This window comes from Necator americanus, chromosome II, assembly GCF_031761385.1.
Source record: "Necator americanus strain Aroian chromosome II, whole genome shotgun sequence".
In the NCBI taxonomy this organism is placed as follows: Eukaryota; Metazoa; Nematoda; class Chromadorea; order Rhabditida; family Ancylostomatidae; genus Necator; species Necator americanus.
Genome location: NC_087372.1, coordinates 40,691,107 through 40,709,787, shown reverse-complemented (window position 1 = coordinate 40,709,787; position 18,681 = coordinate 40,691,107). Strand labels below are relative to the sequence as shown.

Here is an 18,681-nt window from a genome sequence, read left to right as displayed (position 1 = left end):
ACTATTGCTTTTATCCGAAGCTATACTGGTTTCACTTCTACTTTAAGGTACCCAGAAGTATGCCAGTATGAACGAATTTACTTTGTACTAAGGTAACTGAATTTATAATTATTTAATTTTAATTTAATTTATAATTGATAATTTCTAATAAGGTAGGTAACAGAAGAAAAGGAAGAAAAAAAACAACAAGGAACTTTCCTACAACTATTACACAACTTTTTAACGGACTGATAGGTTTCCACGGATTTTTCGCCAAGACAGTGGACAGTGTGACCCACCAGTGTATCACGCCTCAAAATGATTTTTTTTATTCTGACTTTTTTTTCCGATTTTTTTCTACAAAAATAGAAACACGTTCCTCAAAATATTATGTTTTAATTATAATCGTTATGATCTCGTAATTAAGGTTGAAAAAAAAAACAAACCTACATTTTTTCTAACAACCTTTTTTACTACTTCTAATTCTAATCAGTTCTTTTTTCCATTTTCTTTTCTTCCTCTTTCTTTTTTCTAATTTCTTAATTCTAATTTACTGTCGGTAAAAGACGAAAGCGTGTCGTTGTCATGCGAAATCTCAGCCATTAGGATAATCGTCGTCGTTAACAGATGGGAAAAAAGTGAAGCGTGCTAATGGAAATATGAACATGACACATATGTATAACAGAATTCCAGAGTTGTTAACTGCAACTACGAATTAACTAAAAAAGAAACTCATTTTCGTCGCAAGACCTAGATTGAGGTTTCAGGCATGTAAAGTCATTTGAACTCGCTTCAGTCGCTTTTCAAAGTCATTTGAACTGAAACATTAAGGAACACGGTAGCGCTTTCTGATGTCTTCGTTGGCCAGCAACAGAAAAAGGGGAAAATTTAGAGCGGGCGGGAAAAAAACGTCAAGAAAACAAGAAATGCGAAAAGCTGAGAGCTTGTCAAACATTTGTCCGGATGAAGATGTATGTCTGACGTTTCCTGGAGGGCTGATGCGACAACACGTACACAAAACACAGAAAACTTTTTTTTTGCCTGTACTCTGTCTAGTGCCCACTTAAGTGTCATATAATCCTTCGATAAGTAGGGAATTTCATGACATTTTCTAGACGATTCTAAAGTCCACAAATCCAGAGGATGAACGTGGGAAGAGAAGGAGACACGGACAGGCTTTTGCTAGTTTTCAACACACACACATGTAATGGAGATAAATAGCTGATGTTTCTGGTTGACGTGACAACTCGTACAAGCCTCTACTCATGTGTTTTTTCCGTCCACCTGCTCTGGCGGCCAGTCAGGTGTCATCCATTCTTCAACAGCTCGTTAGGAACAAGTGAAAACCGATAATAAAACTCGTCCGGCATACGTCATTTCGGCTTTTTTTTCTCGTGCCGCTTTTCGTAATGTTCAAAGTGCGAAGAAGTTTGGAGGAGAGAATTTTCAGGAAATGAGAGGTGATTGCAAAGGATAGACCGGGAATGTGTAACACTTCACGCGATCCGTCCCCGAGACATGCGCTCAGAATTTATCACAGAGCCGAGCACATGCATCTACGTGTGTATTTACTGAGAAATGAAAGAGAAAACGATTACAGTGCGGCCGAGATACTTCTTTTCCGCCGGAAATACTTTAGGAATATCCTAGGTTTCAAGAAAAAAACAACATTCACGTATATACATTGATTCTTGGGAGAATTTTTGAGAGCAGCATTTAACGAAGCGCGAAGAATTCCAGTCACAACGGCGAATTCTGCACGTTTTCCCAACGGAGGACGTGAACGGCGGTCGGTAATTGAACTACTTCGGGGCCGCATAGCAGGTCCACGACGAAAATAACGAAGTTCTCAGTACTCGCGCGTGGTTTTGGAGTAATTTGCGGAAATCTCAGGGGTTCCGCAACAGAAAAAAATAGCCAAGTCGTAAAAATTCGTATAGGTAATCAAATTCAAGTAAGGTAAGGTTATAGAGTTCTTGATTTCTCTTCTCGAAAAAAAAAACTGATTTGAACGCTTGTTAAAACGGCTACAAATTAAAGAGGTGGGATTACTAAATTAATCTAATGATTAATTATTAAGAACAGTAAGAATGATGCTAATGTATATTTTTGTTTTGTAAGCAAATTCTCCGGAGGAAAGGTCTTGGATGGATAGAAAATCCTTGGATTAATAGCTGAAAAATTCCCTGAGATTGCTTTGAAAATAACGCATATGAGAATTGCTAGTAATTCTATATCTACATCTTACTTCTAAAACCATAGCTCGAAATTTTCAGTCGAAAAATGTTATGGGCTCATGAATTCGGACTTCTTCTCCTCTTGGAGAAAAAAAACGCTAGAACTAACGAAAACATCGTTAAATACAAGAAGAAGGCGTAAAAAAAGGAATTTTTGAGAAATCCCTATTTTTCTGGACATCAGGGCAGATTCTAAGTAAAAATGAACTGTAATTTGGCCCAGAGAAACGGCGGGAATTCTTTGAAGACCTGAGAAAATGTTGTTGGACAGTTGGGAGTGACATCCTTCAACATACATTTACCTGTCGTTTAGTATTCCCTGGACCCATGGATCGGTTCACAGCGTGAATTTTTTGTGAAGTGATTTTACAAAAAACGTCAACAAAATCAGGGTCATCTCTTCGAAATTCTTAGTCCATGAATTGATTACGTAGCCAAGGAGGGAGGTGGTCATGAGGTTCTAAATTGTAATGACATAGAAGTTCCCGTTGAGCAGCTAAAATGACTTACGTAGTATTACCAAATTTTGAAAAATTTTGAAAAAACTTTACAGCAAATTCATTTTGTGAACCAATCCACTGATCCATAGCTACTCAATGGCAAGTAGCTATATACTGAAGGATCCCACTCCTACCCGGGCACCAACTCCTCAGCGCTACCACTACTACATTCAAAATTTCCCCGTTTCTTTGGGTCAACCTGAAAAAAAAAACTGAACTCGACTGCAGGTTGCGTGCCAAAAATTTTACACAATCACATACAAGAAAGACACACATTTTTACACAATTACACACAAGAAAATATGTAATGCAGATGAAACATGTGGCGGAATTACGGACACCGCTGCGCAACACTTGTTAGATCAACTAAGTATTAAAAAGAAATTTCTCGGAAGACTGATTGCATCGGGAAAATTCCCGAACGATGCGTTTTTTTCTTAGTGACTCCCTGTGAGAAAATCTCGCCTAGCAACTACATGCACATTTTGCTACTGAGAAAGAGAATATTAGAAGCAAGATAGTCCGAACGCCTGGATTACTCCCTCGAGAGGAATCCGGGGGATTTTTTTAAATGGGTATTGAAATGCGAGTAGTATCTGAAACAAAGGCGATGTATGAGGTCGTTAAGGCGAATGTTCGTGTGTTTTGTGCAGGAAATTCGATTCAATTTGATGAGTGGAGAGCAATGTTGGGAAAAAGAAACGGCATGGAACATGGAAAGCTCAGAAGACGGAAGAATCCGAAAGTCGGTTTCGGATTGAAACAATGTGAGAAAATGTGGATTTCCATGCAAAGTCTGGCTCCAATGTGCACCATCGTCGATTCGTTATAAAACGAGAGAAAAGCGCAAAACGCTGCTCGACTCACATAATCAGCTTTTCGTGCCTCCGATGCAAAACTACGGCGGCGGTGGCGGAGGCGACGGTGACGGTGAGCAGCGCTCCTCAGCAAACGACGGCTAGCGTCAACAGTGTTTTTTTTTTCTTGTACGGATGGATAGAAGGAAAAGGCGAGGAATTCTTATAGGATGCCGACTTTGCACCCGTTCAAGTGTGTGTGCGTGCGTTTTTTCCCCACTTAAAATGCCAGCAAACAGCTCACCATTGCAATTCGTACACAAGTAAAGAGAGAATCGACGACGGTGACGTGCAAGAAAACTTCTAGAAATTGGATCTGCAGAATTTTTGCAGACAAATCTCAGAAAACTAAAAAAACTGGTAAACAGAGAATATTTTCAGAACAGAAAGAAATAAGAACATTTCTCGAGAACATATAATTGAGTTTGTCCTCTTTAATGACGACTCTCACTCCTTTATTGTTTTTAATGTGCGCCACTAATTTCTTGAAATTTTCCAAAAAATGCGAATAGTTCAAGAAATTAAGAAATGCAAGCAAATCTGAATTATGTGGGAATTTTCTGCAATAGAAAAGGATTGCGACTAGCAAACACATTGGGTAAAAATTTGAAAGCAAATAAAAAAATAATAAAAATAAGGAAAAAATATTAACGAATGGAAACATAAGCTTTCTAGCAATCTCACATCAAAAATCAGATTATTTAAGGATAGAAAGATACAAAGTTCGCAGCAGTGGACCCACTGCCAAATATTAATTCACTTCGAATACTTGAATATTCGAAAATCGTGCGTTGGTAATTTATTTTCCTTCCCGCAGCGGCGTTCTCAGTGCGCACTGACATCATCGTGTAAACTAACGGTGCGCAGAAGCAAAATGAGAATTTCCGGAAATAAAAAACAGGAACTGCTTGCATCTCTCGAAAGAATTGAAGCCCCGGATAAAATAGACTACATATGTTCCGGAAAATTCTCAAATTATATTCTGGAAAATTTTGCAGTGTTTCGAAAATTTAACTGCAACAGTTTCACGCAAAAAAAAAGTACAAAAAATTTTTCAAAGATATACTAAAAGGACAAAAAAATATTATTGTGCTTTCTCACATCCAGAATTGAGAAATGATTAAATTATGAGAAATTTCAATTACTTATTATTAATTATTTATTATTTCAATATTTTTTTCACATGAAATCGTAGAACCTCGTAAAACAGAAATATGGGAACGCTTGAAAATTTCTCCAACCTTCTAAAGTCAATCCAAAAAATAAAGTCCTACTGAAGCGCAAGAAAAACTCATTCATAGGAAACCTAAAAGCTAAACTTTTTCCAGAAGGTTGAGGAGTTTTCGCTAAAAACATTTCTATACGAAAATTTGCCAACAGCAGAAAAATCCCGTTGTGTTTATGGTGGCGATAATTCCTCTTGGGTGAAGTCAAAACAGAAGTGCTTGTCAATAGAAAGGAGACGCCTGGGGGCAAATAACTACTAATATCAACACCAGCCCCCCTGGCGGCGACGACGACGGCGGCAGCGGTGGTGGTGGCTGCGACCACGGTGGACGACGTCGACATCACGTCAACAACAGGTGTACGACACATTAAATGCTGAGGAGGTGTGAACGATGCTGGGACGTTGGGACATGGACCGGATGTTGGCGACGTCCGGTTCCAAAAATTCTTACAAAAATAAACTTCACAGTTTGATTTTCAACTCTGAGGAATGAGGAAGGAGCTATTCTAAAAAAAAAGTTGATATGGCGCAAGCGATGGTTGTTACGTAGCCGCTACGTATGTTGAAATGAGGTGGAGAGGGATTGGGCGTGGTGCGAAATTCGACGCGGGTCGAGAGGAGAGGAGAAGAGGGGCATCAAATAGCGAAACAGATGGTGAAAAGAGCCAACCAGGTCAAATGCTGCTTGTCTAAAGCATTATGCGCAAAAGCACACACACATACACACTTAGTAAATGACGGAAAATTGCAGACAAAGAGAAGATGAAGCGAGATTAAGTGAGATAAGTCGAACTAAGGGGGAAATTCCTACGAAATCCTCTTAAAACTCTCATGATGAAATGAAAAACTTCTACAAACCTCTATTAAAAATTAAAAGATGACCTATCAGTCGACAAAAAATAGAAATATTTATGGAAAATAAAAGAATAAATGAAAATAAATTAATTTATAATTTATAATAGTAATATTATTATGATAATTAATAATAATAAAAATTTAAAAAATAAAAAAAATATTCAACCAATATTTTCTCAACTCAGACAAAGACAAATATTCTACTTCTACGGAAAATCCTATATAAATTTCCCACTAAAATGTTATTGAAGAATAAATCGCTTTGGGCGCGCATTTTCTTTCGGCTTTCCAGAATTTTCCCTTTTTTTAAATCAAATTGCACTGTTCTTTTAAATCCGTACTAAAAGATCAAAGATCTTTGACCAAAGCTGAATCAAATCATAACGGCCACCACAGAATACACATTGGTCAATATCACAAATAGGCACAGGCCCATTTGGAGGCCTAAAAAAGAGCGCTGTGAAAACGGAGAGATTAGAGATAGGAAGAGAAATAAAGTGGGACATTAATATGTCATTAAAAGACAGGCCTGGATATTTTATCGTTTATGCTGCTCATGAGCGGAGGTGGGTGGGTGGAGATGTGGGGAGGAACTTTGAGAAAGGAAGGGAAGGCGGCTTGATCGGGGGCGCCTGAATGAGGGTGGAGACGTAACTCCGGGGTTTTTGAGTCCAGAGCACTTAAGGATTATCGTCCCCCCGATAAGGTATAATTTGCGGAAAATCTAGGGAAATTACATGAGGTGCATGGATAGGATATCCGTTTAGGAAAACTTCAGCGTCTGGTCGACATAAATCAACGACGAAACGGTTGAAATCAACGAAAGTTTTGCTGACGGATTACTGTAGAGCTGATCTGGACTGCTCTTCAGGATTCACTACTATCCTTGAGATTTGCAAAGAACTAGAATGAAACCTGTTCGAAACGAGTAATGAGGTTGTAAAGTTGGAGAAAAAGCGAAAAGCGATGGTGAGGAAAACGAGAACCCTTCCAAGTTTTTCTGGTTTTCCTGGAAAAGAAGGACCTCCAAAAGATTTGAAAATAATTTGGAGTCTAAGAGCTAAAGAGGAGATCGACGGTCTTTTTCTTGTAGAGTGCAACTTTTTCCATGCAAAGAGCCCTCATTCGGATAGAAAAATATCCTGATTTGGGTCGAAGCGAATAAACGAGTTTCTGACTGTTTTTTTAGTCTCATTCCAGAATTCAAAGTGTTTCCAGCATTTCGTCACTTTAACTAGGTCTTTCCTTTAGTTTTAGTTTTTTTTTATTTATTATTGTATTTGTATTTTTATTTTGATTTTCTATTAAACTGAATAATAAACTCCTCTTATTCCGATCTTTCTCTTTTTCACATAAATTGATCAAACAAATAAAAAATATGAAAAAAGAAATTTTTTCTGCTATACTTCAATCAAGAAAACAGCTAGAAAGCGTTCAAATGAGAAATGCAAGAGTAAACCCGGATCCCGGATGTTTTCATGAGCCGCCAAGAGCATCAAAGCACAATGTTTATGTGGGAATCAGTGGCGGGCGTAATGACCAAATGGCTTCAAATCCGAAACCTATGGGTCATTAGATTCGATGTGATAGGGACCCACACACACAAGGGATTTGATGCCATTGAATTAATGACCCACGTCTAACTATTCGAACACAAATAAACGCATAGGGAATCAAAGAGCGCTCTTTTAGAAGAATAAACTCTATTCGAACCTCAACGATGAGGAGGACTCAAGGACGTCACAGCCGGCACGTCCGGTTAATGTTTCTTTAGGCTAAAAAAAAGGAGAGATAAGGGTACGTGTGGATACACATAGGCGCGGATCTCTTTAACGTCAAGGTCAAACCAGCCGAATTTGAAAATCCTTGAATTGTTCCTGAAGTGAATAGGGGTGTATATGTTCGTCTGTATACCCACCAATCTACCGAACAGTAAACCTTCGAACGAACAAAGGTCTGCTATTATCTACTTCAAGGTCAACACAGATCGAGGAAAATTTCGATTCAAATTTGATTTCACGGGCGGCACCACCATTCCATCCGAAAGGTCTCATTGCAGGTGCATCCATAAAATTACGAGAAAAATAATAAATATAATGTAATATAAATAATAAATAGAAATAATAAATAATAAATAATAAGAAACGCAACCAACGTGGTTCTGTATTCGTTATAATTCCCACCATATCTCTCATCCTAGAAAAGGATCAGAGCGATTTTTGCATCATAGCAAAGTAACCATAATTATTAGACCTCCTGATCCTTTAATTTTCTGCTTATTTTTCTTATTGGAATCAGGATAAAAATTCAAAAGCCCCAAAAACAACCACTAAGAATTCCATTTATAACAATTTCCTCTACCGGAACAAAAATGAAACGAGCACAGAAAAAAGTGTAAACCCTCCTTTTAGGCCCATTCTTAACTACAAAATCAAAAAGAACCGATGGAATGGTGGTAGCATGGGACTCTCGGCTGAAATTCAGCGCTGTGCCAGAGTATTAATAATACTTACTCACTTTACAACAGAAATAATCCAGAGATTTGCTAAATTTTTGTACCCTCCCGACTTATATACACCTTTATTTATTTGTATTTATTATTTGTCTTTATACTGTGAAATACAAAAGGATAAAAGATGATAAGAAAAAATGAGGTGCAGTAGGAAACGAATTAATAACACGTAAAAATGGTCAATGAATTCCGAAGAACCGTACAGGAGTGTAAGGATGGCGAGTGTGTTTGAAAAGTGGCGAGGCAATCACCTCCACTTTCACCACTTCTTTCCGCTCAACCAGATAGCGAGTCGAAAAATGTTATGGAGGACATTTCAAGATTTTCTCCTCAACTACAATGAAGAACGTATGTTTATCTGAATTTTAATCGCTTATGCTAACAGAGAGACGAGAGCGAGGGATGGCTCGAAGGAGGAAGCGTTGAGGGTTCCTGAAGAAAAGGTGGAGAGCTCCTCTTGAACAAAATCATCCATAAAAATGGTCGGTTAGAAGCAAGGATTCAGAAAAAAAACCCGATATGAAAAGAAGCCACGATGGTGGATTATTTACAAGAAAGGATGGGAAAATCCGATAAAGTACAATATAATATATGTACGTACTTTTACCAAGTTAACGCAGTTTCTACGAAAAAAAACCCCTATCAATCCTTTTTTCTCCCCTTCGGTGTCATTTCTATTCGCGCATGGGTTATTTTTTTAAAAAGCGATTTTTAGTATAGTATTTTTTTTCCAAACTACAATAATTTTGTATCTACAGTCGGTCAATTTTTTTCAGGCTCTCAGTAAAATTTGCCCTTTTGTACGACTGAATGTAAGTGAACTAAACGGAATTCGTTTAATTCAGTTCGCCTTGAAAATTAATGGCGGGGAATTTTTTTTTTTGCCTGCGCAAGGTCAATGCATTCATTTGCTGCAATATTTCAAATTAGGTGAACTGACGGATGAGGTTAATTTCTGTTGACATCTTTTAGCTGCAATAATTTTTACCTCACTTTTCATACATATATGTATCCAGAGACATGATGAGTTGTGCCGCCGGCAAAAGCTACATAACTCATCAATCCTATACAGATTTTTTTGGGACCGCATGACCGATAGTCAGCTTCCATATAGTCCATAATATCCAATACAAAAGGCCATAATCCATAATTTTTCTCCTTCTGCATTCTTCTCTCTCATGAAAACACACTATTTCAATGGTAAACAAAAGGAGAAAATAGTGTGCTGAGAAAAGAGAGAGGGAGCAGAGTTCCACATCCGGTCATGGATGGATATTTTCCACGATTTACCCCCACGTGGTGCAAAAATCGAAAAACAGACAATTCGTCCGAACAGGTTATGCATAGAGGACAATTTATGCAGGATATCTAACACTTCCCCCCTAAAATTGCCACAAATAAGCTATGCGTGGACGAGTTTTTGCGCACCCGATAATATCGCCTGACAACACGAAGCAAATATGAAAATATTGCGAGGGGTTCAATTTTGTTTCAGGATTTTCATATTTACCGATATTTTGTATTTATTGTATTTATATTTATTTATATTTGATTTCTATTATATTACATCTATATTTACTTATGAATATTTATATTATATATACAAAAATCTATATTGTTCATATTTATATTTATTATCTATATTATATTGTCTTATTTACATTTTGTGCACCTGAACAGAGAATGACCTAATCCTCCTGAAAGTTAATCTCAAAGAATTTTCCGCTCATTTGCGCCACATAGGAAAATTAATTGCGAAAACAAAAGCGTCGGCTCAGAGTAGAGGAATTAGAGAAGTTCGAGTGGATTTAGCTGCTAAAATTTTTCCAAATAATATTAATTTTATTATTTTAATATATTTATACATATTTATATTATATTTGATAATATTTAATTAATAATATTTTTAATAGTGTGCCTGCGACGACGTTTCAAATGGAATCCTTTACTTGCCTGACGTTTCAGCTTGTTATCGATTTCATTTTATTTGCTTGAATTACTAGTAAGAGTTGATGATTTGAGGGAAATTTTAAGAAATTTTGTTTCTTGTTTGCGAGAAAAAGGTGTAAAATTATATAAAAAGTGTTTGTTCGAAAAAAAAAGAAAAAAGAAGGAGAAAGAATGAGAATGTGAGAATCTAAGCCTTATTTCCTTTAATTTTCTCAAATAATATACTAATAGTTCTATGTGGGCAAAGTTATTCACGTGAAATCAGATGTCAAAATCAATCAAAAATTTAAACGATTAAATTAAATGATTAAGAAATTAAATCACAGTCGAGCTGATAAAGAACAGGTAGAAGTTTTCGCAGTTCTTTTTTTCTCATATGTCAGGAAATCCAGTTCGAGATCATGTACATCGCTACTGGATTCACTAACGATGGTAATCTGTGCCATTTATCAAAAAACCATTAAGAATTCCGGCAAATCCTGGACAAAATCGAAAGGGACGAGAAAATCAGAGCAGCCTGCGGACTCACGGAAAGATGATAAAAGAAGATCGCAATAAATCCTTAGAAGAGAAATTGCAGGAAATTCTTGGAAAACATTAATTGACTAGGAATGAATAAGAAGTAACAGGAGTAGGAGAACTCTTTCACTCGGCCTCCTCATCTCAATCTCTCATCTGTTCTACAACTGGCTAACACTAAAATCTGGTTCTCAATGAGAGTATACGATTGAAACGACTGGACGTAATTACACCAACGTTTTCACTAATACGTCTAGCATCGTCCGTCCTACGTGGAAAAAAAGACCGTACTAAACGTATTTCTACTTAACTGTACTCTTATAAATGCCGGTTCTGAGAGATCTTCAGGGAAATTGCGCCCGCGTAAAGGTGTACGACATCGACAAATACGCAGTCGGATGACCTGTTCTGGATAATTGAAGTTCCTGCTGGAAGCTCTGCGGTTGTGGGAACTTTCAGGAAAAATTCTTAGCGTGGTGTTTAGCAGATGACGTCTTCTGTTCTCCGCCGGTTATTTAAATATTTCGTGTCCTTTTAAATTTTTAATGCCCGATTAACAGAATTCGAAGTAAGTAGGCGAGCGAATACCTTATGAAATGAGGCAAAACTTCGGGAAAACTTCGAAACTTGAGAGAAAATTCCAAATAAATCATAAATTCTTCCTAGAATCCACGTTTTTGACGAACGACGACATTGCAAACAAAACCAACAACACATACGAACGAACCTCAATCTATGAGAAATAGACGACGTTCGATAACGACGTCACGCTAGCTGGCAATGAATAGCTAACGCTATTTATGGTTGCCCTCGAAACAGAAAAAAAAACGTTTTTACGGATGACATTACATCCGGAAACGCCATAGAAACGTGATAGCGAAAGCGCGGACAAAACTGGAATTATGGCTAACCAGAGAGAGAGAAAAAAAGAGAGTTTCGAGAATTTCTCAGGAAAAATATAATTTTGAACCATTTTGTTTCACAGTTCGATAGATTCGGAGAAACTTCTATGAAGAAGTGAGTGAAAAGCGTTCAGACTCGATTTCACAGGTTCTGTTCCTCCGCAGCGCAATAGATCAACTCATAGCTCTGTAATACATAGCTTAATAGGGACCGGATCAACTCAAACGGTTACTCGTTCCTTCACTTTCAAGTCATTAAAAAGTATTAAAGTTGTTCGGGAAGTAATCCCCGTTTTCTTCAGATCGATTTTAGCGATCTGTTCTCTGATTAATATTTGTTCACTTCCCGTGAAGTTATACAAAGTTTTGAAGCGCCTTCTCCGCTCTATCCAGATGTGAGAACGGTTTTGCTCCTGATTTAATTTTAAAATTTTTAGAGGCATTTCTATCCCACATGGACAAAGTGCAACTTCGGGGCGACAAAGTACAACTTCGAGGCGATCTTCTTGTTCCAATTCAAACTTGGTCGAAACACGGCGGAGACGGCTCCTGACATCAACCTTGTTCTCGGAGAAGGCACCACTGACAAACGCTTGATGCGGCGCTGGTTCACTAAATTTCGTGGCGGAGATGAAAGCCTTGAAGATCTGAAGCGCAAAGGTCGACCATCGGAGCTTTACGACGTCTGATTAAGGCCCTTGGTTAAAGCAGATCCTGGAGATTCTGTTCGAGAGTTCGATCCGGAACTTTGGGTGCCGTGCAGTGCCGCTTTTGCTCATCTGCGAAGAACTGGAAAGTCGAAAAAGTAATAACTCGAAGAAGTAATACTTGAAATTCGCATTCATAGGAGATCCAGACCGGTTGACATTCGCGATATCCGACATCATCGGGAAGTTTTACTTTTCACACTCAGAATTTCACGATTGCTCGAATGGATAGAAGTTTTCTAGAAGCTCTCCACAGTGAAACGGATAGTGAAACGAGAAGAAAAAACGGGAAATTTCTGAAAAATAAATTCATGTAATTTTTTTCCGAAAAATCCTCGAGCTACTCTAAATCAACTCTGATAACATATGAATAGCATTTGAGCAACTGTATCTAAAGCTGCCGAGATATTTGGTTAATTCAGCTGAGTTCAACCTATTTGATTTTTTTTTAATTTTCTAACTTTTACCTTTTGAACTGCTGCTTATTTTTTTTATTAAACCACTTTTCAGCTTTTCCTAACTAATCTAATTCCAGCTATTTTTGTAGTTAAAAATATCAGACAGGGAGAGACAGACAGAAAGCACACACATGAAATTAGAAAATAAGTTTCTAGATGACCTGAGCTAACGACATAAAAGAGAATCCCGAAGAAAGTCTTGGAATTTTTCTACAGTTCTACACTTCCCTTACACACGCTTGAATTTTATTTAAAGAGTAGCAAACCATGAAAGAAACACCAATATGTCGAGAAATCGAAAACCATTCCCTTCAAGAGCCGGGAAATCTGATCCTCTAAAAAGTGACTCGCTAAGATGTATTAAATAACAATGTGGAAGAGGGGAATATGATATGTTTCAAGGAATATTAAAGAGCAAACAATGAATGAGAAGAAAATTTTGGACAAAATCGTCGTGGTTCGAACCGTTGAGCTCTTCGATTAAGATATTTGATGTGGAATTATTTTATGAATCGATGAGGTTATGGATTAAACGTAGCCGGGGCAGGGAACCAGAACTGACGGGAGGAGGATTGATGCGATCGGGGAGTGGGGCGGAGGGGGGTCAAATTACCTGTGCAGTCAACCATCTGGCGCCGGTGGGCAAACTGCAGAGTAGAGTTGATTCATGATCGGTGTTTTCCGAATGACGGATGAGTGTCGCGGAAAAAAAGCTCATGAAACTCGTCGTCATGGTTCGCGTATTCTGGATGATCTTCAATCGGAGTCGGGGAGATGGATACTTGCCTAAAACTTATCCCCGACGTTCTATTTAATATGTGGAGAAACTCCTCACCAGAAGTGTGTTCGCGTTAAAAAGCATCTACTAAATGGGATGAAACAATCGAATACAGCAACCTTTCTCGGAACTCATCGCAGAAAATGCCACGAAAATGCTGCTTTCCGCATTGCTGCCACCATCCTATCGTACGAACCCGAAACTGTGGCTCGCAGAGCTCCAGAGACGTTTCGGATAAATCCAGCTAGGTCCAGAAATGAATAGAAAGGAAGAGTGCATAGCTAACATCAACGGCAACGCGGCTACTCAGGTAAGCACAACGATTTAGGCTCTTTTGTTTTTTTGTTTCCGGGTGTAATATCCTTGGGGATGATGACTTGTTCGGGATTCTTGAGAGGATAAGTTGCGAACGTTGCGAACGTTGCGACCTTCCAGGATCTGACGAAGGCGAAAACCCCGAAATGTTAGCCGTAATAAAGACTTTTGTGAATTTTGGCTATTGCTTGAGGTTGTTTATCGAATTCTCCTCACTAGATACTACGGTAACTGCCACTATCCCTTAAAACGAGAAGAATTCATACTAGTTGACCACTATTTTAGGTGTGCTTATGAAATTATTGTTGGAAATTTTAAAGAAATATAATGAGAGATATGATGCACTAATTAGACAGAAATATATTACTAAAAAATAAATAATAAATAGTAAATAAATAGTGGTAAATAAACAATAAATACAAAAATATGTAATAGACAAATATATCCTTACAAAAACCTGCAAGCATTTTCTCCGTTGAGTAGAATGGATGACCCTAGTGGAGTACTCATTATGGACAGTGGATCTTGAAGTTTGGTAGAGTTAACAGGGAACGCTACAGTACAATACAGTACCTAGCAATACAGTATCCACATAAAGCTCCATAAAAAAAACGTGAGAAGAGAAATTAGAAGAAAAATAAACTAAGTCCCTGGTGAGGAATCCATGATGTCGACCGAGCAACTAACACTAATTGAAACACGAAGAACTCATCGAACTCGTACTCACTCACACACTCGCCACATATGGGCGGAGCTTAAATTGTGACAACACGAAAGTTCGACTCAAATGACCCATATCTGTGACGAAAACCAGTTCCCTAAACATCGCAGCTGCGCCGAGCGCTAATTACCATTTTCGGACTACTATTAGCATATTCAGCACGTACGTGCGCGTATATGCGTATGTGTACGTGCGCGAGCACTTCCCGTGAAATGACCCGTAACTGTCGCCGTTGCCTGAATTTCACTACAGCATTCCTTCAATGGGTGGGTGGAAGTCTTTGGATTTCAACGAATCACCAACAATTCATTCTCGTTTGTTAAAGGACAAGAAAACTGTGACCATGATCATGACCTAAATTCTTGGATAAGAAGGACAAGTTTTTTTTTTCAGGGTCACCTTAAGTAAGGCGTAAGATGTTCAGGAATGATAGATGGATAATTCCAAGAGCCCGTTAAAACTCAATCCATCCGATATTGTGGTAATGAAAAAAAAAGAAAATAAGTTGCAAAAATCCCAGAGCTCACTTCCGGTAACAAATACGGAAACGAATGACGGAAGAATGGTGAATGGTAGAGGAAAAATTGAGGAATTTGCTGATCTTCGACAACGATTAGGATGACGACATCCACCATGGATATCCTAGTAAATGAAAACAGTGAAAATTTCCTAGACAAATAAAAAAGTACAGACGAAGAAAATTTGAAATTTTTAATCCGTGAAAAAATTTTAGAAAAATAAAAACAAATAAAATAAATAGCAACAAATAAAAAGTAATTAATAATAGTAATTAATAAATAATCAGCAAATAAATAATAACAAGAATAAAACAAATTTAAAAAAGAATGAAAACAGGGGAGAAGAAAGCGAATGGAATGTAGAGACGAAAAAAAAGAGATCATTTTCCATTTTGTCTTCCAAAAATAAGAGAACAAGTTCATCCTAACGGAACTTCGACGCGATTTCCTACCAGTTTCTTTCCATAAGCATGAGAAAAACGAGAAGAATGATTAATGCAACAGAATAAGATGAGAGAGAGAAGAAAATGTCTTTACCGTATCCAGAATATCCGGTTAAGATTTCGTGTTTCGAGTGTTGTTTGTACACGAAGAACTCGGAAACTATTAAAACATGCGGATTTCTTTGATGATGCACTTACATGATGCTGCTAGTACTGGCCGTCGGGCAAAGCAAAACAACACTTTGGAAAGTTTTACGAGATGAAGGGCACTTAGCCTGTAGCTGTGTGTGTGTGTGTGTGTTTTCTTTCTTTCTTCCTGGAAAAGTGTACCAGGAAGGATTCGCTCCACGGAAAAAAATATAAGAAGAAAATTCAGATAATCCAGCACTATCCTGAAACTTACAGTTTTCGCTTACAAAAAAGTATCTAGTTCAAAAAAGGAATAGTAACAAAGCTAGTGGGTAAATTATATTGGAACTAAGCAACTTATTTTCAATGGAAGAATTTGAAAAAAAAAACAGAGGGCTAGTGCTGGAAAAAAAAACTAAGAAAATTAATTTTGTAATATTATGCTTCAGATTTTTCTAATATTGATACTTCAGCCCATCGATACAAGATTTTTAAGTGAAGATATGGCCAATTATTGATCTGCTGGTCCTCAGAAAAAAATGAAATTAATTTCAAAAAAACACAGAAAATTTGACAAAAAAATTGAATTAAAAAAAAAAGAAATAGGAGATGAGGTGAGAACGTAGTAATTATGCAACAGAATAAAGAGCAAATCTAGGAGAATTATGTTGGGAGATTCTGGAAGTTCCAAAAAATGGGATTGATTTTCTTCTTATATCTAGATGATAAGAATAGGCTACAAGAACGAAAACCTAGCAATAACAAGAAAGAAAAATCGAACATTCATTCACAAAAGCGTAGGTGGCTCTATCAGGACCACACGGCTGGGAGGCCACCCGCATGGCGCATTGATAAGAGAGGTCATCGATTTGGGTCAGAGATCAGCAAAGTCATAAAATTGTACTGTTCAGGCATCTAAAATCCGTGTTTTTTTCCCTTTTTCTTGCCTTTTCAGACTATTAGAAGCATAATTTTTTTAAGATCCTTTTTGTATTTTTAAAATATATTTTATATATTTTTATTGATTATTACGGAGTTTCTTTTTCTCTTCATTATATTTTTAGACTGTTGTAAGTATTATTTTTTAAGATGATTTTTTTATAACGTATTTATAATCCACAAAAGTCCAATCGAAATTCTCTGCAGAAAAACAATGATCACTGGAAAAAAAGCGATTACGAAGTAGTTGGTAGCAAGCGGGGAAAAAAAAACTCTGCAAGATTTCTAAAGTAAATAGCCAAAGCATGAGTCCAGTAAAAAGAAAAAATTCCGGAAATCCCCCACTGAAATATGAGTGTAATTCTTTCAAGAACGATTTCTAAAGTAAGCAACAATTGGAATAATCACAGAAAAAAAGGAGACTGAACTCACTTCTGCTCCAATTTTGGTGGTTCCATGCTCATTCGTGCACCGCCAACTTTCCATGTGCCGAATGCAACCGAACGATATTGGCGACGTGATGAATATCGATTATCCGTAGCCATAATGCAGATCACAAGCAAATAACGTGAAAATAAACCCTACAAAGAAACGTAAAATAAAGTATAAAATGAATTGAATGCGATAAATGAACAGATTAGGAAGAAAAAAAAGCAAAGGAACCATAACACCATCAAACACATGAGAACACAGTAAAATGACATCGACGGCATTGTTCTGTGGCGCTATTTACAATCCAGTTTACATTCTCATGGAGTGCCACTCAAAGCTCAAAAGTACTTTCATTCCAAACGGAAAAAAACAACACTACATTGCACAACTGCCGGTCCGATATGCACGAAATGAAATGAAACCACCATCAACACCATAGAATCATCGAAAGATTTTCTGGTGAGTTTGGAAGCTTAAAGGATATGTCAGGACCGAGAGGACATCCGTATCCGTACTTATAGATACAGTACAACAATTCACAGTGTAACACAACTGAGGTGATAACTGCCCTGCGGATATTTTCCGAGCGCCATAATAACGTCCGATGAAGGGGTTTCTTTGGAGCTGAAGTGTGAACTAGGGAGGTTTTCTCATTTTTTGACGGAATGGGAATTATGGAAGAGGTCAAATCCACTCACTACTATGCTGATTTCAGTTATTTTCGAGAGAACGTCGGTAAAAATTTACAAATGATTTACTATACTAAGAAATTAGTCTCATGGAAATAAATATTTTATTATTTCATTTCATTTCTGGATTATTTATTTTGTCTAAAAAATAATCCAGAAATGGATTTGTAGTGTAATTTCTGCAAAATAGATCTCTCGTGAGATTCGCTGCATAAGTCTGCCAAAATTTCTTAAATTTTATCAGAAAAAGAATCTACTGAAGCAAACTTCACTTGAAATTATTTTGGAACGAAATAAAATGGGCTTAATTATACGAATATGAGGGATTAATGACAATAGGGAAATTCAAAGGAGTTAGGAAAAATACAGAGGAGTTTGGAGACGCCTGGATTCTGAGTTTGGATGAGACTGCGCAGAAAATTCAGTGAGGACCATGGACATGGATGAGTGGAATGAATCCAAATAGAATAGAAATAAATTACAAAGTACATTAAGTTATTATAAATTGTTAAATTGTAAAATTATTAAATAATAGTTGGATAGTTAAATTAATATAGTGAAATAATAATGGTTAAATTGAATAATGGTTTTAATGGATTTATTTTTTTTAAAAAAAGTTTCATTGAATAATAATGGTCAATTAAATAAGTCAAAATACCTAAAATATTAATTAATAATTAATAAGACATGATATTTCGTGATTCACATGAAAGCAGGTCAATCTGCAAAAAAAAAATCTACAGTATTTAATGGAAGCGCTAGAAAGAGGGAGGCGAGGACGACTCGAAAGGATTCTCCCGTGACTCAACCAAAAATAATCCGAAAACTCCAACTAATTAATTAAGGGCACGTACTTGACCTATTTCATTAACACATTTTAGTGAATTTTTGGAAAAAATCCTTTCCTGGTTATTCACGAGGAACCATTTATTTTATTCGTGACATTTGAGCACTTTTCGAGTAAAAAATCTAAGACATTTGCTCCGAAATAGGTGTTTTTGTGGGTTTTTTAA

General features: G+C 37.1%; 1 protein-coding gene across 2 annotated transcripts in view; it reads right to left on the bottom strand.

The window, feature by feature from the left end:
- Positions 1-17,092, bottom strand: part of RB195_020934 (uncharacterized protein) — a gene marked incomplete at both ends in the record, with an annotated part of 58,077 nt that extends 40,985 nt beyond the window's left edge. For both annotated transcript variants that reach the window (XM_064189492.1, XM_064189491.1), the window contains one exon: positions 16,980-17,092. In XM_064189492.1, the coding sequence (XP_064045372.1) occupies positions 16,980-17,092 (113 nt within the window). The remainder of the gene's footprint in view (positions 1-16,979) is intronic.
- Between the last annotated feature and the right edge of the window lie 1,589 nt (positions 17,093-18,681).